General features: G+C 37.9%; 1 protein-coding gene across 6 annotated transcripts in view; it reads right to left on the reverse strand.

The window, feature by feature from the left end:
- Window positions 1-14663, reverse strand: part of utrn (utrophin) — a 143394-nt gene that overhangs the window by 57529 nt on the left and 71202 nt on the right. For all 6 annotated transcript variants that reach the window (XM_023953087.1, XM_023953088.1, XM_023953090.1 and 3 more), the window contains one exon: window positions 520-692. In XM_023953087.1, the coding sequence (XP_023808855.1) occupies window positions 520-692 (173 nt within the window). The remainder of the gene's footprint in view (window positions 1-519; window positions 693-14663) is intronic.

Here is a 14663-nt window from a genome sequence, read left to right on the forward strand (position 1 = left end):
ATGACCCTGTGCACTGGTGCAGCACTCCTCAAATTGGATCCTGCAAATTCATTAATATGAGCCAAAAGAGGAAGCTTCTGAGTCATTTTGGAGCAGCTACAGACGCCACGTCTCAGGTATTAATTTGTTGATAAAGGTGGACGTTTAAAAGCTTATTCCTGCTTAAACCACATCAAACTCTAGTGAAAATCTGACTTCCTGTGACGAGTTAGACTATTTAGTGTTGGAAAAATACTCAAAAAAAAAAATAAAGTTTTACTTTTTTTTTCTCGATTTGAAGAATTTAAATCACTTTCTTGCCAGTAGCTGTCTTACTTAAGTGTTATTTTAGAAAATGTGATTAGATTCACCACAAAAGCTGTGGAATAACTCTAAAAGGAAACTTTCTATTTGGAAAATAGCAATAATCGCACCTCCTCCTGAAATCTACGCTGACGAGTAAAACTTGGAGCCAAAGAAGAAAAAAGTCCACACAAAAAAAAAAAAGTTGCCATCCAGCATTATCAGAAAATCACTAACCGGATGTTGGCCGACTTGGCCTTCAGGTCGCTCCAGCGCTGGTTCATGTCATCCAGCCTGTGTTGGAGAAACACAGCTTCCTCCGAACTCCCCAGCGCTTTCACCATCTTCGACTTGTTCCCCTCCACACTCTTGAAAATGTCATTGTGAGAGTCGATCTCAGCCTGGATGTCCTGCAGAAAGACAAAAGTGCTTTTCTTTGAGTAAATGCAATCGCCAAGGACAACAGGGTCTGTGCAAAAGTCACCTAAGCTGTCAAAGAAATGACAGATATTCACGCATAGATTAAACAAAGTTCATGGTGAACGTCTCCAGAGGGCGAAGAAGAATAAATATTCAGGGAATCTCCCCAATGCTGCGGTGGAGGATACTTTTTAGGTCACAGTGACATCTTTATGATCATTTCCTTCATTTTTTAGGATAAGACTAATGCCATCTTTATTACGTGTGCATCCTCGATAACTGTCTACAGAAGAGCTGTTATGTCTAACCTTTGGAGCACAAATCAGTGACAAGCTTAAAAAGTGAGTGAGCAAGGTGAAATTTTGTTTAGTAGTTTGGGAGTAGGGAGGAAGTTTGGACATACGGTACATTCTCCTGAGGCAGCTTTAAGTGGTAAGGGTGTGGTCTTCCAACAAGATCATTCATGGTGGCGTCTGTATTGTGAAAAAATGGTCACTTCCTTTTGTTGGAACTGGAGGGTTACCTCACACTCGCTCAGTCCAGTTCTTATTTACAGTCAATGTGAGATACAGACCAATAATGCATTTTTGAAAGGTCATGTTTGCGTCTTTGACAAGATTCCAGTGTGCGAACACAACAAACGCGTCCACCACACAACCACATCTCCAAGAGCGTGCATGAGAGTTTATTTGAAAGGACTGAGCCACAAGAGAGGTGAGGTGGGGCTGACGCAAGCAGAGGATCCTGTCAAACGTTTTATTTTTAGATGTGTAAAACCGCTCCATTTCCCTTCTCTCACTCGCTCAACTAGGACTCTCCTCAGCTCAGCCTAAATCAACTGAAGATAAAGACGTCGGCATCACAGACGCATCGTGACAACACTTTCTGCAGAACAGAGGTGGATCGCTAATGAGCTCAAACGTCTGTACAGTGCAGTCATTTCAAACCTGGCTCATAAATTTGGCTGTCGTCAGAACTGTACACACAGGCATAAAAGCACTGAGGCGTGACACATATGAATACTAAAAAGGTGTCAAAATGGCTTAACAACTGATATTTGTTTATAGGCTGCAAAAACCTAGAAACTGTGACAGACTAAACACACTGAAATATATCAGAATACTAAATACCTGCTCCACATAAACCTTATAAACCCAGAATCTTACTTGGAAAAAAAATATGTCCAGAGCACTTTTTTATTTTTTTTTAAACCAAATCCAAATCTAGTAAATACACCTCTAACTAAATAGTTAGTTAATATATCTTTCTAAAGGGAAAATGGAATTATATTTTCTACTTTAAAGTAGCAAAATGTTATAATTTCCACTGGTTTGATTAAATTTAAATTGTTAGAATTTTGTCTTCCTATAATTAAAAAAAAAATCTATTCACATCCATCTTTGTATTACTTTTTATTTAACTCAAAAAAAAATTTTGATAAACAAAAGGAGGGGGGGTTCATGATTTACAATTAAGATGTTTTACTAAAAATGTCAGCTTACTCCATAGGTCATATTGGAACGTATGGAATGACAATTGTGCAGGGAGTGCACAATTCTTTCTAATAAATCATGTTGTTGTCTATGTAAATAAACAGGAGTTTTATGATTTCTTTACATCTAAAACAGTCAAAAGCATTTTTCAAATGCAGAAATTAAAATGTACACCACAAAATGGCAAAAGTTAGCTGTGTGGACATGATCAAGTTTTAGTTTGCCTAAGTCACATGCACCCGTACAGGGGATTTACCCATACAGGTGCTTCAGGTTTTTGGGTTGTCTGGGTCAGTGGGGGAACTTAGACAGGAGGGGCCACATCTTAAAGAAAGTGCAGGTGTGTCTTGCAGTTCCCTTGAGGCTTGTGTAGCCACCTCAAGGGAAGTCCTACAAATGCATGTATTTGTGGTAATTGTATCGTGAATTGTATTGAAGTATAATGTAAGTTACAAGCATTTATGACAGACGGGTGATGCTGTCGTACGCTGCCCTAACGCCAAACATTGGTTGTTTGTAAGGTGAGCATACTTGCTCCTTACTGTAGGATGCCCAAACAGTCAGGCAAGGTACACCCACTTATTACCTGAAAAGCACTATTGGGCCCCTTCCGCAGTGTGCAGGGTTCGAAGGGGTTGAAAAAGGTTGTAATATAATGAAATATTGAGTAAATGTAGCATTTTGTACAGGTAGGTTAGCTATATGGCCACTGGTGGGTACAAAGATAATCACAAATAACAGTCAAGGACATCTGAAAGGAGGTAGGATGACCAGAATAATCCATGCAGTAGTTTTGGGGAAAGTGCATTCCAGCTGTGATTTGACCCTCTTTGCTGTGCAATCCCAACGCACTGGGGACACAAAATAGCAATACTTTAAGGACACTTGAAAAGAATCCAAGAGAACGCCATCCAAACTTGGTGCAGATCAAAGCCCTTCATGGCTAAAACAAATGCTGCTGGCATCTGCGACGACAAGCTGCGAGGTGTGGAGCGCCAACAGGCATTCGTGACAAAAGCAGCAGCAAAACTGACCGCTGTGAATTGCAAACCAAGAGATCACAGCTTTTAAAGGTAAAAGAAGAAAGAAATTCAGTAAGTATACATGAAAAGAAAAAAAAAACTGACTAAACGAAAGCAAAAGACAGAAACACTTTGAGTCATTAAGCCAGATGGCTGTTTTTCAAGTCATTACCCAAGTGCTTCCCTTCCCTATTCAACATCCACATAAAGCAGACCATACTGAAAACAACACTAGCACATTCATGCATCAGATAGAAAGCATAACCTGTGTGGAACACATTCATTTTTGAAACAGCCTTTAAGATTTAAAGCTTCCTCTGACTGCTTAAAGCCACCGGTTCACGTATGCCGATGTGTTTACCGATGGACCTCGGGTTAGATCTGCGTCTTTCACTTCAGCAGTAAACACACATACAAAAATATATTTTGATCTGATTTGCAACAACTGGCCTTTGTTTTGGCCCACCGGGCAGAGGAAATCAACTGACTCTCATTCATAAAGGTGAAAGGCAAAATAACAGACATGTAGAAGTGGAAACCAGACGCAAGCAAGTTGCACAATTTAGCTGCAGATCATTTAATAATACGTTTCCCTGGAAGCGAAAGAGAAAGCAGACAAAGCCCAAAATGACAGTTTATATTATAAACAATGAGCCTCACTGTGCTAAACCATGTGAAAGTCTGCTTTAACAAATTATATTGAATTCAGGGCTCAGCGTGACATTCCTTCTGGGTACTAACCTACTTTAAGCAGCCCAGCAGGCAAGAAATTATTATTTTATATAAACAAGTCTAATAATGAGAGCTCATAAAACTAATTACAACAGCAAACACAAGGTGAGGTTTTGCTGGTTCTTTAATTCTGCTGTCTTTCTATTTTTTCCCCTTTTTGAGCTGCTTTTAATGTGAAATTAAAGAGACAAATACCTGTTCAAACCTTCTGAGTAACTCGTGTAAACTGAAATTCAAGCCAATCATTGTGGAGTGTGGGCTGTGGCTCCTCCCCCTGCCACCGGCATCTACATCTTGTACAGTGTTGCACAATTTGCAGGAAGTTTCAGATTTGGCACAGCCAAGCAAGTCCTCCGACTGGTTTCGTCCAAATGGAAAAATTGGAGTTCAGCGTTCAGAACGTACAGCAATCCAGAGTTTGGGCAACTTGGAATCCAGTTGAAAAATAACTCGGCATTTGTAAAAAAATTCACAACAAAAAGAAAAACTCCTGATTGCGACCTTTTAACAGGCAATTTACACACTCCACACATCCCTCTGCTGTACACGCATTCTGTTGTGTGTGCACGCCCAATCCCACCCCACGGTCGTAGCATCCTCCTATGAGGGGAAGTATGGATGAGGGGAAGACAGCTACCCCACAGCCATGCTGGGACGTAGTGGTGATGGGTGCCAGTAGAGGATCGACAAAGATACCGCTGAAGGGTGATAGCTGAGTTCCTTTAGCCACCAATGGGGCATTGAGATTGGGACAAAGAATACAAAAAAAAAAAAAAACGTGGGTGGAGGTCTGCAAAGTTGAGATTACAGCTTTGTGTCTTGAGGGAAGAGAAAAGTTGATGGAAACCTCAGTATTCAAGGACAGGTTTGCCCCTCTCTTTCAGCCCTGGTGTGATTTTCTTCCTCCTCCTGTCCTCCTATATGATATCCAGCAGTCCAAACCTGGGGCAGGGACTAGACTTCTTCTCAATTACTTAGATAACTCAATGCCTTTTGGGAAAACAGAACAAACAGGCGCATGCGTCGCCCTCTTATTTCCCTGAGTTTGGCTAGGGTAGGCTAAAAGAGCCATCTCTATATCTGCCTCAAAAGCCTGTCAGGTCTGGAGTCCTGGTCTGGCCCCGCTCTGTCACACCCTCTCTAATCACCGCCTCGATGGCCCACTTAGTCAAAGAATGTCTTTTTGTTGGAGCCACATGTTCACAGAGAGCTGCCTCCAGGCTCGGCGTTAAGATCCTGCGCGGAGAGTGCGACTTGACGGCCTCTTCGAGTCTCCCGATTGTCTTGAAAAAGTAGAAGCAGCTGATTTGACTCCTCATGCCTCCAGGAAGAAAAAACAAGTTCCTTCAAAGTTGAGCTTCCTCTCTTCTTCAACTTTCTTTCCCCTCCAAAAGTACATGCAAACTTCCACACCGCATATCGCCAGTCCGTCCGCCTCAACTGTTGCTCTTGTGGCTGGCCACTATAGCCCCAGTCTATCACACAGCTGTTTATTATTTTAATCAGTATCCTCCCTTTCCCCTCCTCTCCCTACCTCTCTTTCGCCTAAACCAATTCAACACACCCACTTCCTGAGGCCCGCACCAACGGAAAGCATGGCAGATGGGCAAGGGGTTGCAGAGCAAAGCACGGATAAGTCAGAACACAACGACCAGATTTCATTCAGAAGGGGAGGCAAAACCGTTTTAAAGAGTCCATTTAAAGGAAGCTGTGATCAAGCAAAAGAGACAAAACATGGTTAGATCACCTTCTAGAAACCGTTATGTTCTGACCAACCCTCAAAGGTTTTAGATTCAGTAAGAAAAATCCCGACCGCTCGGGAAAAACTGCTTTAAAGCGACTGTGGGAGCCAGCAACGGTCTGTGGAGCAACGTTGATCTGAAATTGATTCCATGTATGAAAGTTGAATGTGGCTGGAGAGTGAAAGTGTGCAGCAGAGCAGACGTGGGGTGTACATCAAAGAGACGCAGACAGATGGCTGTCAAAGCAAGGAAAGAAAAACTACAATACAACCCTACATATTCATTAGATGAATACTTTGAAGTTTGCTTAGCTAGTTAAAAGTATTTACATACTCCAGGCGCTCTAATGGGCTTTTTGATGTATACTGACACTTAAATGACAGCTGAGAGGTTTTTCTTAAGTGTGAGATGTAAAATTAACTGCAATGGATGTAGACATTTGATAAGCACAACTAATTAAACAGGGAATAGAAATTAAGATAGAAATGGGGAAAAAAAGAGTGACGAAACATGCATTAATGAAAGATTTGAGTTTTAAAAGTTTGAATTAAAAGTTGATGGTAGGTTCATTTTTTTATTTTATTTTTTTTTTAAGTCTGGGACAGAAATCCTGACTGGAGAAAATGAAAAAATCCAACAGAAAGATCAGAGATGGAGCTGATATGAACCGAAGAGCAGAGATGAAGATGGATGTTGAGCAAGCTTAAAATCAAATGTTAAGTAAAGTCCTGCAGGAAAAAAAAGGGGAAAAAGGGGGAAAATAAAGTATGTGCAACCTGAAAAGTCTGCAGAAAAACTTGGTCCTTTGATTATTTTTGAAGATGACTTAATAAGACAACAATGACTATGTTTCAAGTATTTTACGGTACAGTAAATATCAGAGAAAAACTACTTTGAAAGTGAAGGAAAAAATGGTTCTACATTCCTTTCGATTGTATTTGATGCAAATAAACTGCTAATTGCTAAAACAAACTTTATCCTACTGTGTTCTTTAAAAATCAGGCACAAAAATGCTGCCGACTTGCAAAATTACAAAAAATGTATATTTTCTGTATGTAATATTTCCTTTAATCAACAAATTAACAATTTATTTTTTGTTTAACTAGTAATCAGAAAACAGCATTTCCATAAGATTTAAGAAAAAGCCTAAAACAACTTCAGTTCAAGGTGTAGATTAAAACTTTAATAAAAAGGAAGAGTGAAAATAAAAATTTTAAAAAATTAAAATAAATAAAAAAAAAAAAAATTAAATACAGACTTAAGAGGGTTCAATGATGCCCACTTCAAGGTCTTTCTTTCCCTTTAAAGCTTCATTTGAGCCTTTTTCAACTCATTCAGCTTTCAAAAGGTGTTCTTTTCTTATCTTTTTTTTTGCCAAGCCTTTAAAAACAGAATTGTAAAAGTAATTACACTTTTTTTATGAAAAGGTCACATTATTAATCCACATTTAATATGCTGTTAAACTCATCATTTTGGTTTGTTAGGTATGTAACTGGTTTAAGTGAAAGATTATAAATGAAGCACACTGTTAGAAGTCCTAGGTAAATTCAATGAGCACAAAAAAGGGGAATCATAGGTCATCGTTTCTGCAAAAGCGACTGTAGTTAATCAGAAATTTGCCTCTGAGTTGTAGGCGGGACCCTTGGTGCAGGGTAACCCCGCCCCATTTCTGTCATTCATCGATTTATATGCTCTCCTGCTAGCTTACATACCCTCCCAACCCCAAACGAACATTACCGGGAGAACAAAAATGACGAGCAACATTGGAGTTATCCAGCCGAACAGTTTTAAGCCAGATGCCAGCCGGCTAAGACAAGGAATGCAAAGACGTACATGGATCTAGTCGTTTGCAAGTCAATGCATTGGAATGGAGCAGAGCAGGGAGCTTGTGGCTTGCCGTAGTAGCTTATATGTCACATCTACAAGCTTTTTCAAACTATATTTTTTGTCTGCTCCTGATTTACAACGATTTAGATAAAGAAATTCTCCGAAATGCAATTTTGAGCTTAATTTTCTTTGTCAGAAAAGTACAAAAGAAGATGTTAAAAGCACTACAAGATGCTGTACATGCTCTGAAACTGTCACCACATGATTTTCATCTGAGTGGATTTTTAAATCCACTTGATACAGGATTGATGTACACTTCATATATGCAAGGTTTTCTTAAGCAATTGCCAATAGTTAAAACTCCCTCTTCTCATTAAAACAAAAATTTTTAAAACCAAAAGGACTTTGTCAAAACAAAAACAAAACTCTAAAAAATAATAACTTAAAGATATTGGTGCCTGAATTTTGATTAAAATTAGATAAGTTTGCCCAAAAAGAAAGAAGGAAATCATTTGGAAAGAATAATCTTTTTCTGTGTATGTCAAGAGGAAGCAGAAACCGTCCAGACTCAATAAAAAAAAGTTTTTTACCTAATTATTCAGCAGGGTGAAGAAAAATCTGATAAATCATGAATACCATCATTTCCTACATATAGTGAAGCCACTTCAGGTCATCAGGGTTACTTCTCCTCCTGTTAGGAGAGCAGCCCCCCTCTGGGTAGATCAGGGTACTGATATGTCTGCGTAGCTTTGTAGGGAAGATTTTATCTACCTGTACATCAAAATATCCAAGTTTTTATCAAATAAAGACAATCTGTGGTGCAGAAAAGTGTGGAGTCCCTTCATTCATTCTTCAAACTGTTGTTTTTTTATTTTTAATTGTATAAGGAAGAACATGTCATGCATCTCAAAGAAAATGACACGCCCTGTTATGTTCTTAATCAGGTTAAGGTTTATTAAGAAATAGAATTTCATATGCTAAAATGAAAATATATAGATTTTTCTTTCTTTCTGGAAATTTTGACCCGCAAACATTGCTCCTGTCTGACATTCAACTGACAGCTGACCTTCACTGATCGACGGAGCTGCCATGAAAGGAGAGCTGGAGTCATAGTTCAACCAGACCAATGGCGTCTTATTCAATTCAATTTTCATTCTCACATAACCAAAAGTAAAAACCCCTGAATTCACATGCAGACTCTTTAACAGGGAAGGGAAGATTGATCTCAAGCGTGGTTTGCTGTTGCTCAGTAAACAGTTATTGATTTTGGAAAAGCTTTTCAGCGTGTCTACAAGACTCCCAGGACATAACCTTAAGGTGGGTTGAGAGGCAAAATGTATCACTGTCTACGTTTACTGTCTGTCCCTTCAAATATGAACTACAGGATGTGCACTACAAGAGAGATATACCAGACATGGAATGGAAGTGAGTGAATCTAAAATCTTTAAACTCATTTAAACATTAAACTATGCAAAAAAATAAAATACTTAAGCAAAGAATAGTGAGGTGGGGACCATATAAATTCACACTCTTTTTCAGGCAAATATATTTTTAATTTTCCAATCAAGACACAAATATTTAAACAAAGTTTGATATCTATGTATAGACATGTCTTTTGTTTGTCTTCTGTAGTAGGTTTTTGCCTTGATTGCTTGATATAAACTATTTCAAATCCAACTGGGAATTCACTTTTTAAATTTTTTGTTAAATCCCACTCAGATCATGTTTGGATCTATTTTCTAAGTGTTCCCACAGTGCTCTTTTAATTATGATTTTGCCTTTTTTTCGCCAAAAAAAAAAAAAAAAAAAAGTCCTTTTCTAGGACAGTTTCTGCATAGCAGCATTAGTTCATTAGAAACTTGTCTGCTCCTGATTCTCAACGATTTGATTAAATATATATTCAGAAATGCAATTTTGACCTTAACTTTCTTTATACATGCCCTCCATCATGGGAAAATGCCACAAGAACATGTTAAAAACTATTGTTAAAAGGGTTACCTTTGAAGATGATAAGAACAAGCAATGAATTCCACACACAGCATTGCTTTAGAGAAAAAAAAAAAAAACATAAAATCCTGGAGAGAATAAGTTTCAAACCATAAAAAATGAATAAATTAAATTGAAATCCTTAAAGGCAATAAAATTGCCGGACTGACTGAATGTTCACAGGCTTCTGGCAATCCTCTTTTTCCTTGCACAAATGTTTTTTTTCTTTTTTTCAAACAGTCTCTGTCTAACAATTTCTCTGAATTTCTCAGGGGGCAAAAAAAAACAAAAAAAAAACTGTGACGAGATCGTTCATGCGGCTGCCGTCTGAGTGTCGCTTTAAGACACAAGTCTGACTCCAGCTGGGTTTGCTTTTGAGGGAAGAGGTCAGGTGGCTCTGTCAGTTAACTTCACACACTAATGAAGGCTTCCCATCAACCCTTTTAAAAAGCACGTTTAAATAGGAAAAATGAAGTTTTGTTCTCTGAAGCAAAGAAGCTGTAAAAAGATTGGGTCAAAGTATAAACTGGCGAGAGAAGAGAAAACTGTCGGCGGCGGCAGCTTATGAGGTACCCTGTGCAAAATGAACATACTGCTGATTGTGTTCATGCACTGAAATATCTGCTACTTCTCTACCATCAAAATACATAGTTGAATAGATGTATAATCAATAGATGTTCCATTTGTTTTATTTTGATGTGGAAAAACAACAGTGGACTGAGCTTATGGAAACTTAAATGTGAATGGATTTACCATTAATTCTGTTTACTTCTTTGTTTGTACACATATTTAATTTACACTTTATTTTCTTGCAAGAAATACAAGGAATCTTGAAAACTTCACCTGCACTGAAGAAGTCAACCTTTTATACATTTTTTACCCTTATAAGTACATTAATATTGCCAAACATTTTGTTTATTAAAAAAACCATAATCATCATAATAAGAAATACCAATAGTTAAAGATGAAAATAATTTACAGAAGAAATATGATACTATACGTTATGCATATTTTAAAAGCACAATAGTACATGTAAAGTATATTACCCATTTAAAATACAGAAAGATGGAAGAACATGAAGTAAGAAATTTGGGGCCAGATTTGACTAAATTAGAGAACCTAAAAAGATGATTCGTTGGTAAACATAAGCCATATTTATAGAGAATAAAATTCAACTACTTTGAAATAAAAACTACATAAATGAAGGGCACAACATATACCTGAGACCTTATATTTATCCAAAGAGATCCAATAATTATGCCTAATGAGCTCAATCTTTTCATCTAATTTTGTTTCACTCTAGAGCTGCACGATATGAGGAAAACCCGCGATATGCGATGTTAGTGACCACTATTGCGATGACGATATAACTTGTGATATATAAACAAATAGCAAAACAACCAAAAAACATAATTTCCATTTCACTGCAGTTTAATTTAAATAAGAGTCAACATCACTGAAATTACATTCCAAATGAAACTAGTCTACATGGGAGGTGAACATCCAACACAAGGGGCTCCATCCATTTGGTCAAATGCATAAAAGGTTTTTTTGATTCACTAAATACTTAAATAAAACACAAGATTGTTTTAGCACATTTTAAGTAACCATTTATTGCGATTTTCGCCGTCTTTTGTGATATACGTATTGCACAGCTTGATATAGCCATAACGATAAATTTGTGGTTTATTGTGCAGGCCTCTTTCACTCCATATTGAAGTAAGGACTTTGACATATAGCTCAAATACTATATTAACTGGCCCCTATCTATTTGTTCTTTGTTGGACAGGCAAATAAAGTCTATACTGCACTCCTCTGTGTGTCCGTTTGTTCTCACATCAGTACCATTTTCCTATAATCAGTCTGTTAAAACAAGAGAATGGAAAAAAGGAACTGATGTTATGACTTTTTTTGTTGTTTGGAAAGCATCGTACAGCAAAGAGGACATAAAAACGACACTCTGCAAACAGTTCCTGTCTCGTCCCATAGGAACAAGCTGCTGGGTGGGCCCTAACAGCGCTTTAGTTTAGAAGAGAGATAGAAAGATAAGAACCCTGGATTTCCAACACAAACCCACCAAGGAACGACAGCATTTCCTAGAAAAACAATAACCAACAAAGCAAAATTATTTCCCTCATTAGACATTTTTTATTTAATAATTGACATTTTAACTTCCATGATTTGATAATTAAACTAGAAATGAACAAAGATCTACTTAAGTGATGCTGAAATGAGGACTGGAGATAAGAACACTGCAAAAGTTTTCAAAGTCTGACCCGCTGGGACTGTTTCAGGTGTGTTTTATGGTCATTTCTTCTCACATGATTAGTGAAGACTGACAGCTTTAGTAACATTTGTGCACAGCCTCATTAAAATCATCTAAGGATTTAAAAGGCACATAATGGCATTTAATCTATAAGGACCAAATTGGTCTTTGGCATTAAAGTAAGCTACTTTGTCTATCTTTCATGTCATCGCATTTCAGCATGAAGATGATTTGCTGAAGCTAATACTGAGCATCAGAACTAGTAGGAAGAGATAGTTGGGGGCTTTGAAGATGAGACGGTTGTTGATCCCACATAGAGATCTAAATGTTTCACAAACGGAAGATCTTCTCAGATTTCCAAACCATAATTTCAAGTTTTAACACAAAAGTAAGACATCATGAAAAAAACATTTTGGAAAAAAAACCTAGAAAGAAATATAATTACCTAATTATCACTCATTATGCTCAAAAAAATAATGATGGGGATGATGTTTTTCTAAATCATCTTAGCTAATTGGTAACAATTGGGTATTTATAAATGGCAAAGCCAACATAGAGTTATGGCTGAGCATTATTTAATGGCCACAGTCTACTAATGGATGGCTTTGCTAGCACGGCTCTTAAAACTATTGAGAACATCAAATGATCCCAGCATGTCTCCAACAAAGTGCTAAAAGCCCTCACATGTCAGCCTAGAGCATCCTGCCTGGGCTGGCCTGTGCACCCGCTGGTTTCACCATGTTCTTCGCCTCCCACTTGCCCACCCAACAAGAGCCATGCTCTAGCTTGACCCAAGGGCCACAGACTGGAGACGACCACCAGGCAAACCTCACACTTAACGGCTAGATATCAAAAAACGCAGAGTAGATGCAGAGCTGCCGGCCCAAGACAGACAACAATGGAATAAGATGGTCCCAATCAAGTAGCTTAACACTCTATGTTCTATATGCAGAATATCAGTTATCCATCATGTACAACTGATTTGTCCCTAATAAATTAATACATTATCTTCTGATGGTTACTTCCAGCCAGATTATGCTCCAAGTTCCAAAGATCAACTCATGTTAAATTGGTTTAGGGAATGAGGCTGCAAAACTATTGGACATTTCAACTTGACTTGACATCACTTGGATTGATTTTATTCTTCAAAACAGTTTAGTATTGCACCAATGTTGGCGGTGTCGCTGTTTCCAACAATTAGGGCACCGTTCATCCTATTGCCATCTATAAATCAAATATTGCAGGTATGAAGTTATTAAAAAAAAAAGAAAGAAAGAAAAACGCACCCTGACCGGTACAGCAGCTTGTGGAAATACCTTCAGATAAATGACCTTCATTGCATAGACAAAAGTTAGATTTGCATCACAGCAACATAGACCAATAAATTCAAGCAGTTTACAACATTTTGTTGAGTCTATGAAATATTAAAACAGGTGTGATTGTCGAACTCACTGATAGCAAGATGTATTTGAAAGGGCCCAATTCACTAAGACTAGAATTTTAGTGAACGACATGCTAAAAGGCAGACATTTCGACAAACAGCGCTACAACCAAGAGTTTAAAGTAGAAGAAAGACATGAAGGAAGCGTTGATGTTTGATAGATGTTTACTAAGATTGTTTGGATCCATGCTGAATGCAGAAGGTGATGAGGCGTAGTGACACTGATATAGTAGCTGTGTAAGTGCATGAAGAGTTCATTTTTTTCAATAAGGTTCTCTAGTTACACAGCTTATGGTCCCTCTTGACAACCCAGCTTCTCAAATCTAACCCTCATAAAAAACTTTTCATTCCCCCGCTTAATCAAAATTCATTTTCCTCTGCTGCTTGTGTTAACTCCTCTATATTCTATCCTATTCATCTTTTCTCTGTTGCTTCCACTTCCCAGTTAGTTTATTGCCCAAAGAAAACGAGTAAGATATCTAACATTTGCCCTCCCCTTCGGCTATCATCACAATTCGCAGACGTTCGGTTTATTACTTCCTGGAATGTTTACTGTAGGCGAGCTGTCTCCGCCTAGAGAGTCTTCCCATGTTTTCTGTCGTGCTGCGCTCAATTACTTTACCCATCACTCTCACACGACGAAAGGTGGAGTCTCTGTCACATTGTGTTGTCTCTCTTCTATAAACAGTCCCCTCCCATACAAATGGTCTTTATTTTTTTTAGCCTCGACACTCAGAACATGTTGCTTTTTCAATGTACAACTCAAAAAACATTTGCTCCTTCTTACCTGAAATAACTTATTTATTGGTGTAATCTCGGGCAGCTTCGTATGCAAAGCACCCATCAAATTTAAATGAGATTTGACTTGGTGTCATCCCAGCAGGAGTACATTTTCAGTCTGGTGAATACAGCTTCGATTGCCTTGCACATGAGTGCAGACTTATATTCAGTCTCCCATAGAGAATCCATTACAGCCCCTGATGAATGTCATCAGCGTTCAGCACAACTCCGCTCACTGTAGATGGTTTCCAAAGTCCAACAACTTAGCATGTGATCTGGCCTCTATTTTTCCACCTCTGATCTGCTTTATTTCCACTCCACTGGTGTATACGGAAGAATTCATCAGTATCAGGAAGAATTCATCACCATCTAGTGAACACTATATAAACAAGAGATGAAAAGGTTCCAACTTTTATGTCGATAACAGATATTAGGATGATCCATAAATGACATTTAAAGACCAACTCCGATGGTAATTGCGTTGTTGGTGTTTTTACATGTTCTTTTGGCATTTTTCTGGTAATGGACATAAATAAATAAAAAATTTTGAAACTTAAAATTTAATTCTGAGTATTTCTTTATTTAAATTATGAATCAGGAGCAAACAACAAACTGTAAGTGGAAAAAGATTGTATTTGTTAGGTCGAAAATAGAATGGGTGGGCCACAAGCT

The sequence above is a fragment of the Oryzias latipes genome, chromosome 24, assembly GCF_002234675.1.
Source record: "Oryzias latipes chromosome 24, ASM223467v1".
Classification (NCBI taxonomy): Eukaryota; Metazoa; Chordata; class Actinopteri; order Beloniformes; family Adrianichthyidae; genus Oryzias; species Oryzias latipes.